Source organism: Equus caballus, chromosome 4, assembly GCF_041296265.1.
Source record: "Equus caballus isolate H_3958 breed thoroughbred chromosome 4, TB-T2T, whole genome shotgun sequence".
NCBI lineage: Eukaryota > Metazoa > Chordata > Mammalia > Perissodactyla > Equidae > Equus > Equus caballus.
In genome coordinates this window covers 59,582,024-59,595,356 of record NC_091687.1, presented here as the reverse complement: position 1 = coordinate 59,595,356, position 13,333 = coordinate 59,582,024, and the positions used below count along the sequence as shown (strand labels likewise).

The window sequence follows — 13,333 nt, the reverse complement described above, 5'->3', positions numbered from 1 at the left end:
CTTCCTCCTATCTTCGTGGTAGGCAGAAGATACATTTTGAGGGAGCTAAAGCTTTTTAAAATTCTTCAATGACTCCACATTTCCTATAAAACGTTTAGGTATGAGCATTTTATTATTTCGTACAAAGCCCTCATGTACCTATATGACTATTCCCTGCCTCATATTAAACACAAGAGTTTCTCCCTTCGGCACTTTCACCATGCTTTCTCTGCTAATTAAGATACTCCTGCCCCTCCTTCACCTTTACCACTTATCTTTTAAGATTTAATTAAGGTAGCACCTCCTCCAGAAACCTTTCCCTGACACTCTTCTTCTATAGGATGAGTATCCCTCCTGTGTAATCCCATAAAGCTCTGTCCAGAGCTATCAATAGGTATTCTATATGACATTATGAAGACCTGTTTACATCTCTTTCTCAATAGACTATGCGCTTTGTACACGTTAAGGACTATGTTTTATTTATCTTTAGATCCCCATAACTGGGTACAAAGCAGATGCCAACTATCATTTGTTCACCAATAAGTATGACCCTCATCATCAGCTGGCCAACATAGTGAAAATCTGTATAGGATCTGTCCAAAAATCTAATAACCTTTTCTATTACAAATATCATAGCCTAATGATACAATTTCAAAAAGTAACTACAGACAGAAAATTCTTCCTTAACAACTCCAGTTAAATGAAATGTCAAAGTACACAATTTTTTGCATAGCCAAACATCTTTTATTTTTCACAACTAGAATACCAAAGACAACCCAACTAGCTCCAGAAAACTTCCAGATTTTTTTTCTGTTTATTTAACTAAACAAAACAAAGTTTTGAAAAGCAAAATCTGCAACAACAAAATAATATTAATCTGTCAATCGAAGTTGGTTTCACCATTTATGGTCTTTTCCTTATATTTATCCAAGTTCTTCATCTTTAATTCTTCTTCCTCTTTATATTGAGTATATTCAGTATGTTTTTCTGGGTTTGGATTTGATTTCCCTTTTGGTAGCAAGAAACATTCAGCATTCAAAACTTGCTCAGCAGTCATTGAATTTCTACAACAGATCAAGCTACAGAGGAGGGATTTGACATTATCATCCTACAAGGAAAAAAAAGATATTACAAAACAAAAACAAAATCAAAACAAACAAAGGACAAACCTGTAACAAGCAAGGAGGACCCAATTCAAAAACACTTTTAATCGATACAGAGTTAAATCAATTTTTCATATTTAGATTTTTAAAGATTTTTACAAAATTCAACTAGTTTTTGTTAAAAAGGAATTATTCCAGTTAATAAAAAAAAGTGGAACTGAATTATGGGGAAAATATGTAAAGGGACAAAAGAGAATAACAACTGAACTATCTTAAAAACTACAAGTGAAATTCAAAAAAAGGACATTTTATGACTTCTTTTCCCTCTTCTTTAGGGCACTAGTCAGCATGTGACACTATGAAAATTTTACACTGAACCTCCTGTCTGGAAAGGTAACCTCCTGCACCTGGTCAACCATTTCTGGTTTCAGTTTTGAAATAATCTCCTCTACCATTATCACTATCATTATAGGATCCACTATTTATTATGTGCCACTATTTCAACGAATGTTATTTGTATTATCATGTTTAAACAACACTATGATGTTGCTCTTCCATTATTTCCACCTCCCAAACCAACTGGGTATGCCTTTTTTTTTGCCCCCTATGATGACTCCAATCAGAAAACAGTTAACATTTAATAAATTTCACCTGTTTATTACTAGTATCCTCATTAGACTATAAGATCCTTAAGGTCAAAAATTTTAGTTTATCACTTCATCTTCCAAAACTAGCATAGTGTGAAGGATACAGCAGATATTCAGTAAATATTTGCTACGTGAATAAATGCCAATGCCCATACTGCACTCTACAGAATATGTTTTTAAACATTTAAAGACAGTACCTTCAGTAGGTGTAAACTTAACTAAAAAACGCAAAATCTAAATAAGAAAAAAGTAGCACATGTTTCTGAAAACCACAAAAGTGGATTTAGAACAAATAGAAAATCATATGTTCTTGGACAAAAAAACTCACCTAACAAATGTGTCAATTTTCCCTAAGTTAATACAAAAATTGTTCAATATTCCTATAAAATACAATCACTTTTTTCCCCCTTGGAGTAGATATGTTAATTGTAAAGATCTTTTAGAAGAATAAGCAAGAAGAGACGTGAAAGCTGATTAAACAAAACAACACAGCAATGAGAAAGGAACGAGTCCTTCCAAATATTAGAAGATTCTATAAAGCCTGTTAATTAAAAGAATATGGCACTGGAATATGAATAGATAAACCAATGGAACAAAACAGAAAAACCAAAAATATACTCCAGCACAAATGAAATTTTAGTATATGAATTGGTGGCATTTCTGATGGAGGGAGGGGTAAATTTTTAATAAGAGGTATTGGGACAAATGGATACCCAGTGGAAAAAGATAAGATCAGATCTATTCCTCACACCAAACACCAGGATAATTTCAAATGCATCAAAAATATAGATGTAAAAAACAAATTAACTAAGTACTAGGAAAAAAACAGTTTATTCAATTCCCAAAAGTAACTATAGACAAAAAAATTTTTCCTTAAGCTTTTCCCTCTTGTAGATTATAAAATTTTACAAAATCATAAAACACAGTCAAGAAACAAATAAAAAAGTAACCTCTGAAAGTCAAAACCAAAACTAATGAACTTAACCATATATGAGGTGACATAATCACATAGAATATAATTATTTCAAGTGATTTAAAATAAGTATTTCTGATTGTACAATCTTAGTGTGATAAAGATCTAGTGAGAGAGATCCCAACGTCAAAAAGAAATACCGTCAAAGAAATGTTAAACTGCATTCGATAACCTAATAATATCATTGTTACTTTCAAACTTACATTTATTTCAAAATTACATTTATTGTAGGTTAAAGCAATTGTGCAATTGTTAATATGATAAAAACTAAGACTGTTAGAGTAAAAGGAAGAGAAGATTTGAATTTAAAATTAAGTAAAAAGCCTATAGGGGCCAGCCCAGTGTCACAGCGGTTAAGTGCGCACATTCTGCTTCAGCAGCCCAGGGTTTGCTGGTTCGGATCCCAGGTGTAGACATGGCACTGCTTGTCAGCCCATGCTGAGGCAGCATCCCACTTGCCACAACCAGAAGGACTGACAACTAAAAATACACAACTATGTACTGGGGGGCTTTGGGGAGAAAAAGGAAAAATAAAATTTAAAAAAAAAAATTTTTTTTTGAAGCAGAGTGCATGAACTTAACCACTGGGCCATGGGGCTGGCCCCTATAATTCTGAATTTGATTTGGAAATACCTATACAATGTCTGTATTCATTTCTTTAAAAAATGCACTTCCCATTGAAAAGACCCAATAACAATGAGGAATCTTTGCATCCATATTTTTAAGTGTAAATTTCCTACTAATTGGGATCCAGGGTTCCTTGGAAAAATTTCATTTATTGGGCAAGGAATGTACAAGATAATCAGGGACACCTTATGCAAAAAGCAAGTTAGAAGAGATAACTAGATTTGTGACAAAGGTCACAGGATTCATCTTGAATAGAGTTTTCAAAAAGATGGAACGATCTGAGCAAAAAGATTGACCTTTTTTAATGACTTAAATGAACTGAGACACACTGACATATGCTTAAATTCATGAGATTATAATGATGCTATTTAAAATAAAAATTTGTAAATCTGATTGCTACCTTCTAGAGGTTGCTAAGACACCAACTCATTATTCTTAAAACTGCTTTCCCTGAAAGGACTAAAATTAAGGGTAACCCAATAGCTGTTGATGCAAAGTTTACCTTTAGAGAAGAATTCCAATTAATAAACACAGATGCAATAACAGAACTGGACAATCTTCAATAAAACAAAGTATCTAGACTATCAACATTCACTGATAGTAAAACTGTCAGGCAGTGAATGGAAAAATTAAATAACAGATGGATTAGGCTGACAACACCTGAACCCACTGATGAATCTTACTGTGATAAGTGAATACCAAATAACACTCCTCACATGACACAACCAGATGTGCAAAGCACCACCTATAAAATATACTTGCCGTACAACCTGAATCTGAAATTAATCAAGTCTCCATATCTACCAGATTTTTTTTAATTAGAGACAAGAGAAACATGAAATAATACCATAAAGATACAATCAGCCAACTCCAAAATGTGGAAAATGGAACAGTTTCTTCATCACATAAACAGCATGTAGAAAAGGAGGTAGGTGTGGGAGAACTTTATAGATCAAAAGAGATTTAGGAGATATATTATTCCAATATTTGTAGATCTCTTGAAATCTTGACTTGAAAAAGTATATATAAAAATATACTTGAGAAGATTAGGAAACTTAAATATGACATTAAAAAAATTCTTGGGAATGTAAATTGGTGCAGGCACGATGGAAAACAATATGGAGTTTCTGCAAAAAATTAAAAATAGAACTACCATCTTACATATAGAAAACTAAGGAATCCACTAAAAAAGTCAGAAGACTTAACATTGCTAAAATGGCAATAAATACTCCCCAAATGGAGCTACAGATTGAATGCAATCCTTATCAGAATCCGAGATGAATTCTTTGTAGAAATTCACTAGCTAATACTAAAATTCATATGAAGGAAAGTGACATCAGTAATATGGCAGAATAGGAGGTCCTAGCCCTTATCCACCCACAAAAACATTGATTTAACCAACTATTCACAGATGAAAATACCTTCTTTACAAGAGCTCAAAAGTTCAGCTCAGAGGTTAAAGCACCTGGTAGAGCAAAAAATCTGAGAACAGCAGCATGGAAAATGCTAAGAACAGTTCTACTTTACTGGTCATCTCTTCCCCAAGGTGGCACAGCTCAGAGCAAAGAGAGTCCTCCTCAGTCCATGATTTCTCTCGAGAGTGTGAAGTAAGTATCCAGACTCCCCAGCCTTTCAGGGTACTGCCCAAGAGGCCCTCTTCTGTCTTGCCTCACCCAGAAAGCTGAGGGAATCAGCATGCCTGGATCATCTAGGGTAGCTAAGGACAAAGAAAAGGGGCAGGGCCTCTCAAGCAAATGGTGCATGGATCTCAACAACCAGCCCAAGGACCCTGCCAGCTGGCCCACCCTACAGACCCCACCAGCCAAGCTGGCCCACACACAGACCCTGCCAGCTGGCCAACACATGCACAAACCCTGCCAGCCAGCTAGACCACTCATGGACCCTATCAGCCACCCAGTTGGCCTGATCACAGCCCTGGCAGCTGACCCAACTGTGAACCCAGGAAGCTGGCCTATGTGTGTCCCTACTGATGGTACCCTGTATGTCCTCACAGACAGCACAGATCGCAGCAGCCAGCTCAACTCTGCAGAATTGGGAGAAGGCAACCCTGAGATGACTCTATCAGGAGGGAGGGAGAGTAGTGGGGCTTACACCTATCACCCTGACACACTGGTACACTGGCTTAGGGAAAAGAAGCAGGCAACTCTCAATATTTGGCATGGCTCTTCTGGGTAGGGAGAAGGTACACACACAGAAATCTCCTTCAGGAGGGAGGGAGAGACATGGTGCTTGCACCCAATACCCTGGGCATTTCAGGACACTGCCCCAGGAAAAAGGAGCAGGCAGATCTCAGCACCTGACACGGCTCTGTGGGATCAAGAGAAAGCACACAACGCTAAGACTTCTATTTCAGGAGCAAGTATAAGGACTGAGCAGGCACGCCATAGAAAAGAACTGAGAGACCCCCCCCCCACCCCCCCAAATCTCTAGCCAGGCTGCCTGGTGAAGATCCTTCCTTACCAAAGCCAGTCCAAGAGCAATGGAAAATATGACTGCTTCTTTAAATGCACAGATACTAACAAAAAGCTACAAGAAACAGGAAGAATCAGAGAAATAAGAAAACACCAAAGGAATAAAATAAAGCTCCAGTAACAGGCCCTAAAGAAACAGAGATATATGAATTGACCAACAAATCAAAATAATCATCTTAAAGAAGCTAAGTGAGCTACAAGACAAATAAATAAATCAGGAAACCAATGCATCAACAAAATGACAAATTCAACAGAGAGAAACCATAAAAAAGAACAAAACAAAATGACAAACTCTGAAACTGAAGAATACAATGACCAAAATAAAAAATTCAACACAGAGCTTGAACAACAAACTCAATTTAGCAGAAGAATTGTGAACATCAAGATAGATCACCTGAAATTACACAGAGGAACAAAAAGAATGAAGAAAGTCAACAGGACTTAGGGGACACCATAAAAAAACAATATACACATTATGGGAATCCCAGAAGGAGCAGAGAAAGTGAAAAGAAGCACAAAGCTTATTTATAGAAATAATGACTAAAAATTCCCAAATCTGGAGAGAGGAATGTAAATCCAGGTTCATGAAAGCTCAAAAGACCCCAAATAAGCTGAACTGAAAAAGGACTATACCAAGATACATTATAATCAAATTGTCAAAAGTTAAGGACAAACAGAGACTTTCAAAAGCACCAAGAGAAAAGCAACTCATCAAATACAAGGGAACCCCCATAAGACTGTCAAGAGATTTCTTACCAGAAACTTTGCAGGTCATGAGAGAGTGGGATAATACATTCAAAGTGCTCAAAGAAAAAAACTTCCACCCAAAAATAGTATATTTGACAAAATGCCCGTTAAAAATGAAGGAGAGATAAACATTCACCCAAATAAAAACTGAGGGAGTTCATTACCACTAGACCTGCCCTACAAGAAGTACTAATGAGCCTTCTTCAAGTTGAAATGAAACTAAACAAAAACACAAAGGCATATGAAGTATAAACCTCACTGGAAAAGGTAAATATATAGACCTTAAATACAGAGTAATGTAATAACGTAAAGGTGTTGCATAAATCACTTTTAACCTTACTAGAAAAGTTTTGGGGCCAGCCTGGTGGCACAGTGGTTAAGTTCACACGTTGCCCTTTGGTAGCCCAGGGTTCGATGGTTCGGATCCTGGGTGCGGACATGGCACCACTTGGCACACCATGCTGTGGCAGGTGTCCACATATAAAGTGGAGGAGGATAGGCATGGATGTTAGCTCAGGGCCAGTCTTCCTCAGCAAAAAGAGGAGGATCAGCAGCAGTTAGCTCAGGGCCAATCTTCCTCAAAAAAAAAAAAAAAAAAGTCAAAAGACAACAGTATTAAAAGCAACTATAGGAGTGACATCATCATCATGGCAGAGTGAGCTGTTCCCTTTGTCTCACCCCTGTAAGTTACAACCAATTGGACATCCATTGACCAACAAAGGACTCCCTACAAAGCACAAGAGAACACTAGTGAGAGATCCATGCATCTACATGTGAAAGTGGGTGGACTGGAGACAGTGGAACTAGGGGAGCAGCGTTCTCTTCTTCCCGTGGTGGCAGCGATCCAAAATAGATCCTCACACCATTGCACAGCAGCAGCAATCCAAAACATGGATCCTCACACTGGCACACATGCCAGCAATCAGAGGCTGCACAGGAAGACAGCACTCATGGCTTAGCCCCTGCTCCCCACCATGGAGGCCGGGGGCACACACATCCTGAGCATTCAGAACATAGAGCAGAGCTGGTGACTCAGCCCCCTCCTCCTCCCCTGCCAGTGGTGCCACTCTTTCCAGCGGTGGGGACAGCATCCAAAACACAGATTTCCCCAGCAGGGAGGGGGTACCCTGACCTGAGATTTCAGTAAGTACATCATCACACATCAGCAACCAGAGGCTGCAGAACCAGCAACAACACTTGTGGCTTATCCCCTGCCCCCCACCAAGCAGTAGCAGGAGACACCTACAACCTGAGGTGTCAGGGACCACAGCAAAGAGCTTATTCAAAGAAATAATAGCTGAGAACTTCCCAAACCTGGGGAAAGAACTGGATGAAGCTAATAAAACTCCTAATTACCTCAACACCAAAAAACCTTCTCCAAGGCAGTATATTAAAACTGTCAAAAGTCGACGACAAGGAAAGAATATTAAGGGCAGCCAGAGAGAAGAAAATAACTTACAAAGGAACCACCATCAAGCTATCAGCGGATTTCTCAGAAGAAACTCTACAGGCTAGGAGAGAGTGGAATGATATACTCAAAATATTGAAAGACAAAAACTATCAGCCAAGAATATTCTACCCAGAAAAGTTATCCTTCAGATATGAAGGAGAAATAAAGGCTTTCTCAGACACAAACACAAACAAAAGCTGAAGGAGTTCACCACCACTAGACCCGCCTTACAAGAAATGTTGAAAGGAGCCCTCCAACCTGAAACAAAAGGCAAAGGTATACAAAGCTATAAGCAAGTGATAAATTAGCAGAAAGAATCAGAAAATTGAAACTCTGTATCAGAATAGGTTAGTAAACATTTAACATAGGGCTAAAGCAAAACAAAGCATCAAAAATAACTATAATCACTTCAATTTGGTAACAAACTCACAATACAAAAAAGGATAATTTGTGACAAAAAAAAAAAACAGAGAAGGGGAAGAGGAAAAGGATGGAACCTGCATAGATTAATGGAGATAAGATGCTATCTGCAGAAAAATGACTCTCTCATCTATGAGATCTTTTATACAAACCTCATGGTAACCACAAATCAGAACAGAGCCAAAAAACATGAAAATAAGAGGAAACTGAGAAAAACAGAAACCCACCAAACTGAAATGGCAGACAGGAATACAAGGAAAAAGAAACAATGGAAACATAGAACAACCAGAAAGCAAAAAATAAAATGGCAGTATTAAGCCCTCATACGTCAGTGTCATCTAAATGTAAATGGACTGAATTCTCCAATCAAAAAACACAGAGTGGCTGGATGGATTAAAAAATAAGACCCAACAATATGCTGCCTCCAGGAGACTCTTCTCAGCTCTAAAGACACACATAGGCTCAGAGTGAAGGAATGGAAGATGATACTCCAAATGGCAACCAAAAGAAAGCAGGTGTAGCCATACTTATATCACATAAAACAGACTGCAAGCCAAAAACGACAAACAAGAAACAAAGATGTATATTATATAATGATAAAAGGAACATTCCACCAATAAGACATAACATTTATTAATACATACGTACCTAACAGAGGAGCCCAAAGTATATAAAGCAGCTATTAACAGACCTAAAGAGAAAAACTGACAGTAACACAATAATAACAGGGAACTTTAACAACCCACTTAGATCAACGGATAGATCACCTAGACAGTGAGTCAACAAGGAAGCAGGGGCATTAAAAGAAACACTAGGCCAGATGGACTTAATACATATACATAGAACGTTCCATCCAAAAGGAGAATACACATTCTCCTTACATGCACATGGAACATTCTCAAAGACAGACCACATGTTTGGAAACAAAACAAGCATCAATAAATTTAAGAAGACTGAAATAATTCAAGCAGCCTTTCTGACCACAATGGAACTAGAAATCAACTACAAGAAGAAAGCTGGAAAAAGTCACAAATAAGCAGAGACTAAACAACATGCTACTGAACAACTATTGGATCAATGGAGAAATCAAAAACACCTGGAGACAAATTAAAATGAAAACATACCAAAACTTACGGGATGCAGCAAAAGCGGTACTAAGAGGGAAGTTTACAGCAATACAGGCCTACCGCAACAAACAAGAAAAACCTCAAATAAACTAATACTATAGAAAAAGAACAAAGTCCAAAATCAGTAGAAGGAAGGAAACAGTAAAAATCTGAGCATAAATAAATGAAACAGAGACTAAAAAAAAAAAATAGAAAGGATCACTGAAACTAAGAACTGCTTCTTTGAAAAGACAAAACTGACAAACTCTTAGTCAGACTAAGAACCAAAGAGAGACAACTCAAATAAATCAGAAATGAAAGAGGTGAAGTTACAACAGATACCACAGAAATAGAAAGGACTGTAAGAGAATACTATGAAAAGCTATACACCAACAAATTGGATAACCTAGAAGAAATGGATAAATTCTTAGAATCATATAATCTCCCAAAACTGAATCAAGAAGAAACAGAGAATCTGAACAGACCAATCACAAGTAAAGAGATTGAAACAGTAACCAAAAACTTCCCCAAAAATGAAAGTCCAGGAACAGATGACTTCTCTGGTAAATTCTACCCAACATTCAAAGAAGATTTAATACTTGTCCTTCTCAAATTCTTCCAAAAAATTGAAGAGGATAGGATGCTTCCTAACTCATTTTACAAGGCCAATATCACCCTGATACCAAAACCAGACAAGGATGACACTAAAAAAGAAAATTAAAGGCCAATATTACCAATGAACATAGATGCAAAAATCCTCAACAACATATTAGCAAAGTGAATACAAACACTAAAAGGATCATTCACCACAATCAAATGGGATTTATTCCAGGGAAGCAGGGACAGTTCAAATCCACAAATCAATCAATGTGATACATCACATTAACAAAATGAAGAATAAAAATCACACGGTTATCTCAATAGATGTATAGAAAGCATTTAATAAGATTCAACATCCATTTATGATAAAAAATCTCAATAAAATGGGTATAGAAGGAAAGTACCTCGACATAATAAAGGCAACATATGACAAACCCACAGCTAACATCATGCTCAACAGTGAAAAACTGAAAGCTATCCCTCTGAGAACAGGAACAAGACACGGATGCCCACTCTCACAGTATTCGACATAGTATTGGAAGTCCTAACCAGAGCAAGAAAAAAACATAAAATAGATCCAAATTGGAAAGGAAGAAGTAAAACTGTCACTATTTACAAATGATATTGTAGCCGTCCCTGACACAGGAAGGGTTAATAATCACTGGAAAAAGCTTGCCAACAAACTGTGAGCCGGAGGTGAGAAGGCCAGTTAGCCAATGACAGGTAAGACCCCCTGGGGGGGGCAACCTAAGACAGGTGGCGGCCACCCGGGGGGCACAGATGGAGAAACAATATTGATATCAGGAGCACAGCAATAACATGATAATATCAAAACAGAGGCCAAGGGAGGGCTCCTTGAGAAATCACTAAGAGTTCTTGGCATTCGCTAATTACTTCATCCAGAACACCTGTGTATGTTTAACAGATGTAAGCTATGTATATATTGAAACGCTGGTTATAATAAACTCAGAGTGGCCATCAGCCCTCTCCGCATCTATCCTGATGTGTACATTGGATTGCGACACCGACAGATATGATTTTAAATACAGAAAAACATAGAATCCACCAAAAAACTATCTGAAATAATAAACACAGTAAAGTTGCAGGATACAAAGTCAACATACAAAAATCAGTTGTGTTTCTATACACTAGCAATGAACTAGGAGAAAGAGAAATCAAGAATACAACCTCATTTACAATCATAACAAAAAGAATAGAATACCTAGAATAAATTTAACTAAGGAGATGAAGGACCTGTGCAATGAAAATCATAAAACATTGTTGAAAGAAATCGAAGATGATACAAAGAAATGGAAAGATATTCCATGCTCATGGACTAGAAGAATTAACACAGTTGCTTTTAAAAGTCCATACTTCCTAAAGCAATCTACAGATTCAATGCAACACCTATCAAAGTTCCAACAACATTTTTCATGGAAATTAAATAAAGAATCCTAAAATTTATATGGAACAACAAAAGAACCCCAAATGGCCAAAGCAATCCTGAGAAAAAAGAACAAAGCTGGAGGTATCAAACTCCTAGAATTCAAGATATAGTACAAAGCTATAGTAATTAAAACACCATGGTACTGGCAGAAAAAGAGACACACAGATCAACGGAACAGAATTGAGAGCCCAGAAATAAACCCACACTATGGACTAATTTACAACAAAGGAGCCAAGAACATACAATGCAGAAACGAAAGACTCTTCAATAAATGGTGTTGTGAAAACTGGACAGCCACATGCAAAACAATGAAAGCAGACTATTATCTTACCCCATAATACACAAAACTTAACTCAAAATGATTAAAGACTTGAACATAAGAACTGAAACCATAAAATTCCTAGAAGAAAACACAGGCAGTACACTCTTTGACATAAGTCTAGCAGCATCTTTTTGAAAACTATTACTCCTCAGGCAAGGGAAACAAAAGAATAAACAAACAAATGGGTCTATATAAAACTAAAAAAGCTTTTGCACAACAAAGGAAACAATCAACAAGACAAAAAGACAGTCCATCAACTGGGAGAAAGTATTTGCAAATCCTATATCCAATAAGGGGTTAACTTCCAAACTACATAAAGAACTCATCCAACTCAACAATAAAAAAGTGAACAACTCAATCAAACAATGGGCAGAGGATATGAACAGGAACTTTTGCAAAGAAGGTCTATAAATGGCCAACAGGCACATGAAAAGATGTCCAACACCACTAATTATCAGGGAAACACAAATCCAAATTACAATGCGGTATCACTTCACACCTGTCAGAATGGCTATTATTAAAAAGATGAGAAATAACAAGTGCTGGAGAGGATATGGAGAAAAGGGAACCCTCATACACTGCTGTTGGGAATGTAAACTGGTGCAGCCACTACAGAAAACAGTAGGAGATTCTTCAAAAAATCAAAAATAGAAACATCATATGATCAGCTATTCCACTAATGGGTATTTATCCAAAGAACATGAAATCAACAATTCAAAGAGACTTAGACACTCCTATGTTCATCACAGCATTATTCACAATCGCCAAGACACGGAAGCAACCCAAGTGTCCATCAACAGATGAATGAATAAAGAAGATGCATTATATATATACAACAGAACACTAGTCAGCCATAAAAAGATGAAATCTTGCCATTTGTGACTACATGGATGGACCTTGAGGGTATTATGCTAAGTGAATTAAGTCAGACAGAGAAAGACAAATACCATATGATTTCACTCATACGTGGAATGTCAACAAACCAACACATAAACAAGGAGAACAGATCAATGATTACCGGAGGGGAAGGAGGTCAGGGCAGGGCAAAAGCAGTAAAGGTGCACACATGTATAGTAACAGATGGAAACTAGACTTTTGGTGGTGAACACAAGGCAGTCTACACAGAAGCCAAAATATAATCATGTGCACCTGAGATTTACATAATGTTATAAATCAATGTGACCTCAATAAAACAACAAAAAATAAAATAAAATATAACTACAAAAATCTTAATCGATACACAACATAAAGGATGTAAATTACAACATCAATATCATAAAGTGTTAGGAAAACCAAAGTGTAATGTTTGAATGATATTAAAGTTAACTTGTTATCAGCTTAAACTAGACTGGTTAAGATGTTTTATGTAAGCCTCAGGTTAACCAAAAATAAGATACCTAAAGATGATATACATACAAAA

General features: G+C 37.0%; 1 protein-coding gene across 22 annotated transcripts in view; it reads right to left on the bottom strand.

Moving 5' to 3' along the window:
• Nucleotides 1–700: 700 nt before the first annotated feature.
• Nucleotides 701–13,333, bottom strand: part of STK31 (serine/threonine kinase 31) — a 117,555-nt gene continuing 104,922 nt past the window's right edge. For 21 of the 22 annotated variants that reach the window (XM_023638716.2, XM_070264130.1, XM_070264133.1 and 18 more), the window contains one exon: nt 701–1,087. In XM_023638716.2, the coding sequence (XP_023494484.1) occupies nt 860–1,087 (228 nt within the window). In that variant the 3' untranslated portion in view covers nt 701–859. The remainder of the gene's footprint in view (nt 1,088–13,333) is intronic. The other variant, NM_001163875.1, reaches the window with a different exon arrangement.